Source organism: Ochotona princeps, chromosome 4, assembly GCF_030435755.1.
Source record: "Ochotona princeps isolate mOchPri1 chromosome 4, mOchPri1.hap1, whole genome shotgun sequence".
Classification (NCBI taxonomy): Eukaryota; Metazoa; Chordata; class Mammalia; order Lagomorpha; family Ochotonidae; genus Ochotona; species Ochotona princeps.
In genome coordinates this window covers 50587929-50594063 of record NC_080835.1, presented here as the reverse complement: position 1 = coordinate 50594063, position 6135 = coordinate 50587929, and the positions used below count along the sequence as shown (strand labels likewise).

Below are 6135 nucleotides of genomic sequence, written 5' to 3'. Positions count from 1 at the left end.
TATAGATTGTTTCAGGTTCCTTAAAACACTATTATTACAATGCAAAACTTGGTCTACTATGAGAAATTAAGAGGGAGGTAAAAATGAAATGAGAATCTATCAGATATTAGTGCTAACTTGCAATGTAGGAGCTATTTCAGAAAGTGGCATCTCTATTATTTGAAGATCAAAACAGACATTCAATGGTGAGCTTCAGAAATACTACAGAGAATAACAGATCCTTGGAATCTTAAGGAACATGATTTAGCTCTGGTCAGGACTTGGACCCCCAAATTCTTTTAAACTTTCAGAACTGGAGAATTATATGAAGTTGCAATTGCAGCCTGGGAAACCATATGGTTTTGAGTATATTCACACACAAACTAAAGTTTCCAGAATGGTTAGTTTTCACCCAGAAATGATAATCATTATAGAAATCTTTGTTCTCTCTTAGAAACATAGTATATTTTTTCACATAAAGTTGTTACTTTATGTCAAGCATGGCACTGCTTCTCATTTATAAACCAGTAGGTAGCCTCAGTTATCTCAGTTTCCCAAGGTCCTGGAAGTGAGTCCCACAGATACTGCCTTCTTGCTGTTGATATTATTTTCTGAATTCTTAGCTAGATATTAACAAAGTTTTTATGTCAATATCTTTCTGTTACCTGGATTTCAGTCCTTACATCACTCACCAAGTTTGCTGAGATTAGATTTTTAAAGAGCAAGCATATTATACCACATCTCTGCACAAAACTGTAACTTCTTATTTAAACCTCAAGGCTTTCATTAACACATTTTTTATATTTTTGCCCAGGAATTCATTTTTTTAAAATGCTTTTGCATATTCACAGAAGTGTGTCAAAATCACCATTGCATTTTACCTATTTGAAGTATGAGGTAATTGGAGGTGTGTGAGAGAGAGAGATTAAGAGAGATAGAGAGAGAGAGACATGCACTGATTCTTCACACCTGAACTCAGTGACCAGGTCTGGCCAGGGAATGGGAGATGCCAGAAGCGTTCTCCAGGTATCTTGCTTAGGCCGTTCTCTGCTGCTCTTCCAGCCACACTTGGTCTGCATCCCATAAGGGATGAAGGCATCGCAGCTTGCGGCTTTACCCGTGACACCACAATGCTGTCCTCCACAAGCCAAATTTTAAGTCAAAACATTTATGAATTGGCCTCTTATCACGTATTTTGAACTGTGTGAAATTGCCTGAACTTTTCAGTCTAACATGTACTAAAAAATTACTCTTATAGATGTCAGGTTTTACTTGCCCAGTTTGATGAAAGACACAACAGGGTTACCGTTCTTGTTCAGTTAAACGCTGCCCCCAGTCCCTACCTCAGCCCAATATTTATGCATATCAAACAAATGATCATCTAAGTGTCGTAACATGCTCTTCCACACACAACCAGCAACATTTAACAATACCAAAATATGTTTTTGACTGTAGCAACTGAAAGGTTTTGTATGGATCACATGAATAGATCAAAAAGGAAAGTAATCGCTGTCTTAACATGATCTTACTAATTTTGTGACCAAAAGAATACTTTCCATCATTTTTACTAAGTATGATTTTTACTCCATTGATTTTTTTCCCTTTTCCTCTCATCATGTACAAATATATTTTGTCATAGTTTTAGCTTTGAAGAGCTTTCAAGAAACTTATTCTATATTATCTTTATTAAAACTTTTAATGAAGAGTGATGTTAAATAGAATGTAGATAAGTACAAACTCACTAAGCTCTTTGGCTTTCTAAAGGATGACCTGCTAATTTAATTATACTATGATATATGTTTTATATTCTACTTAATGAACTTGTAAAATCTCCACAAATACAAATTGTCTTATTTTTTGTGGGTCACTATGTTGTGATTAGGGATTGCTTATTACATTTCATTGTTTTCTGATTTATTAAAAAGTAATAATATCAATATATGTTAATATGGCAAATAATATTTGTTACATAAACATGAAAATGGTCACATACTTGCCTCATAATTTCTGGATAGTCATATTAATCTATAAAGTGAGTAGGATCTAGGTTCACACATTGTGAATTTGCTAAGATATTCTAGAATAATGACTCAGAATGGGAAGGAATACATGCTTCTGCAATTGGCCTGAGATGCATTGTTAGTGCCCTTTCATATGGGAGAGACAAAATGTCAGTGGAATACATTTTTACATTTAGCAGAGAGAGGAGATGTGACTGAGATTTTTCTGTTTAATTTGTTGACTTAGTGGATCTTTTCAGGGTTTGTCTACTTTATACCTCCTTCGAATGGTTTCAGACACTGAGGTTTGCAATTACTAAAAAAAACAGAACGTGTTTTGTAAATTGTTTCATATTTGATAAGTTCTTGGGGCATCTATTCTTTCAGGAGTGGTATGCACAGTTTTATTCAGGCAGAAAACACTGTGAACATTCATGGATGGAAAGGCTAACCCTATTAATTCTGACACAGCTCCGTTGGAGGCAGAAAGAGGGCTCGGGAAGCCTACAGTTCCTTGCTTTAAGAGCTAGAAAGTAGGAGAGTTCTATGAACAACTACACTGGGCTTTCACCAGCAGTGAGCCCTAATGCAAGCTATGGAAAAAGTTAAGCATCATCAAGTAGTCTAGGCTATTGCAAGTAGAAAAGCAGAAGTGATTGTTCAAAATGATGAGGGTGACAATAGGTGCATATATAAGTCTATACATATGGATCTTTCTTTATATAAATTTTTTCTCTTAATTTTTTATTCTACAAGAAGCATTATGGTTTTTTTGAGAGAAAAAGGAGAACATATGCTGACATTCCATGTTAAAAAACAGGTGATGTACACATTCTAGGGTATAGAAATATAGAGTGTGCTCAGAACGCTGCTGAGAGAAAACAACCGTGAAAGGACCAGAAGAGGTATGAAACATTTGGCTGGTATTTGGGGATGGAAAAACAGAAGCAAACTGAGCTTTGAACAAGTAGACTGAAAACCATCTGAGAGAGTCATAGTTAGGGAGGAATTAGACCATGGGCAAACTAGCCTGAGGAAAAAACTCCAGCTAGCTGAAAAAGCGATAAGATTTCCATCAACTAGTATTCTGATTTAAATCAAAATCAGTGTGCTGTTACCATGGTAGATCTTCTTCTGTGTATCACAGATGGAGCACACTTCCTGACATAGATTGATCTTCAGTTCAATTAGTAGCTTACAAGAGAACACAGAAGAGTAGCAGCAAACACAAGGTAAAGGAGTCTGTGTGATCAACAGTCCTGATTAGAAAGAAGTCATACAGTCCTTTTTGTATAGCTCACAAAAATTACTTAGACATATAGAAATACAGAATCAGAAATGAACCTCTAAATGACTTTAGGAAAGGCAATAGAAAATTAGGAGTTGCAGAGATGAATAAGGAAGAAATGATTCATTTTCATTTTAACTGAAGAATGTGATGGTAAAATAAATGTACTTTATTATTTTAAGAGATATCTTCACAAACAATGGAAGATAAGACAACAATTAAACTGCTTGATACGACTCATGAAATCAGCGTGCTCACATTAAATGCATCTACCTTCATGCCTTCTGTGTTTACTCTAATTGGGATTCCCGGCCTGGAGTCAGTGCAGTGTTGGATTGGGTTTCCATTCTGTGTCATGTACATCATTGCTGTGTTTGGGAATTCCTTAATCATAGTCATAATTAAAATTGAAAACAGCCTCCATCTGCCCATGTATATTTTCCTAGCCATGTTGGCAGCCACAGACATTGCACTCAGCACTTGTATTCTTCCAAAAATGTTGGGTATCTTCTGGTTTAATTTGACAGAGATTTATTTTGATGCCTGTCTGCTACAAATGGGGCTCATTCACTCACTCCAGGCAATTGAATCAGGAGTCTTGCTGGCTATGGCCCTGGATCGCTATGTGGCCATTTGTAACCCCTTGAGACATGCTACTTTCTTCTCACAACAACTCTTGATTTCCATTGGTGTTGGTGTGACACTCAGGCCCATTATTCTCACAATACCATCCCTGCTTCTCATCAAATGTCGTCTCAGGTTGTACAAAACCACCATCATTGCCCACTCTTATTGTGAGCACATGGCCATCGTGAAACTAGCAGCTGAAGATGTTCGTGTCAACAAGACATACGGGCTGTTTGTTGCCTTCACCATCCTAGGGTTTGACATCATCTTTATCACTTTGTCTTATATCCAAATCTTTATCACTGTGTTTCAACTGCCCCAGAAAGAGGCACGGCTCAAGGCCTTCAATACCTGCATTGCCCACATCTGTGTCTTCTTACAGTTCTACCTTCTGGCCTTCTTCTCCTTCTTCACACACAGGTTTGGGTCTCATATACCACCGTATGTGCATATCCTCCTGTCAAGTCTTTACCTGTTAGTTCCCCCTTTTCTCAACCCTATTGTCTATGGAGTTAAGACCAAACAAATCCGTGACCATGTCTTCAAAATGCTCTGCTCAGAAAAATCCCCATGATCATTACTAGCTCCTGAAAAATTTAAATCGGTTCTAAGTAGCAAGCACAAAAGGAAATGGTATGTGTTGGGGAAAATGGAGTGGAAGGAAGAGGTTAATGGAGGGGGAATCCCTACATTAACAGAACTGTCTCATAACAATCACAATAAAGACAAAGTGACTCTGTGTGTGTTGTCCAATGTTGTGTCTTTTCTGTATCTACATGGCGTATTCAGGAAAAAGGAAAAAAGCTATTTTATTAAGAATTGCAATTACTTTCTACTCTGTTGTTCACCTGTTCATTTAAGCTTAGAGATTTTGCCTGGCTACCACTCAGACCTGTTTGACATAAAAATGAAGAAGGAGTATTTGATTCTAGGTAATTACAAGGATGGTTACAACATAGCAACATTCTCAATTTCTACTGGAACTTCAGTCTGTATGTCACTTTCTAGTATGAGATATTGTGAAAAGTGTCTAAACATTGAAGCACAATATGAGCTATTTTGGAGAAAAAAATTCTGAAATATGTGAATAATTTATTTCATTGCACGTTTTGCATGAGCATTAAAAAAAGTTCCTTAAAAGTGTGTTGGATACACTGACAAATTTGGAATAATTTATCCGTGTCTCTTGTACTTTCTCTTTTATATTCATTAATAAAAAATTTCAGGTCATAATGGGAATACAAAAATTATGCCATGAAGCTCAATATTCACGATGGCAATCATAATGATTGAAAACTTCCCATTAGAAACATTCTAGACCATTCCCACCCAAATCCATGTTTGTGCCCTGGCAAACCCCAAAGCCTTGGGTCCCTGCATCTTCCCGGCAGGATTAGAAGAAGCTTGTGGTTCCTGGCTTCAATACAACTTCACTCTAACCATCGCAGCCATTTGGGGAGAGAACCTGCTGCAAAAGATTTTTCTCTCTGTCTCTCCTCTTCTCCATAAATCTGATATGCCCTTCCAATAAAAGCTTTAACAATGCTTAGAAAAATATGAAATTCTATCATTTGCATGAAAATTTACCAAAAGAGGACACTAGGTTGAGTAAAATATCCAGACACTGAAAGACAAATAATGCAGACAAATAATTTCTTTCTTAAATAGGGAAATTAACTTTTAAAAAATAAATATTAATAAATATGTATATATCAAAGCTATGGGAATATAACATTTCATGAAAGGTTTTTCTGATTTGTTAACAAATTATTAAAATCACATAGTAGTAAATTTGTAATGGTGTGTATTTTCAAATTTACAGTGTATGAGTGACACAAAATGCTTTTCTTTCACTGTAGTTTGGGGCCCTTGATGTACTTTTAATGAACTATATTTGAATTCTTATATGTGTGTCACTCTGCTTAGGACACGTTACAGTTTTTTTACAATGTAAATAAAAATACATCATCTCAAATGAATGATACTAAAGCTACAGAAACTTTTTTTTCCAAATAATAGATGATGCAGATCATTGAAATATGATATTCCTGAGAAAAGATGCAAAAACTTAACGTATTCTACTACCACTGGAAACTAAGGAATGAATTAAAGATTTGTGTTTCATAGTATCTTTCATGAAAGTTCACCAAATTGTATATGGGATTCAAGATGGCTAGCCCGGATTAAAGGGAAAATGAGGAAGTAAAATATTCATTCCATCACAGGAAGAAATCAGAAGAG

The 6135-nt window shown here is 35.9% G+C and overlaps 1 protein-coding gene across 1 annotated transcript; it reads left to right on the top strand.

Moving 5' to 3' along the window:
• The first annotated feature begins 3466 nt into the window (after positions 1-3466).
• Positions 3467-4468, top strand: LOC101520355 (olfactory receptor 52A5-like). Its single transcript, XM_004590082.2, has one exon. The coding sequence runs from the start codon at positions 3467-3469 to the stop codon at positions 4466-4468; it is 1002 nt and encodes a 333-aa protein (XP_004590139.2).
• The last annotated feature ends 1667 nt before the right edge of the window (positions 4469-6135 follow it).

Excerpts from the sequence above, each read along its gene's own strand:
- LOC101520355 (XM_004590082.2), top strand. The coding sequence starts at position 3,467 with ATGGAAGATAAGACAACAATTAAACTGCTTGATACGACTCATGAAATC.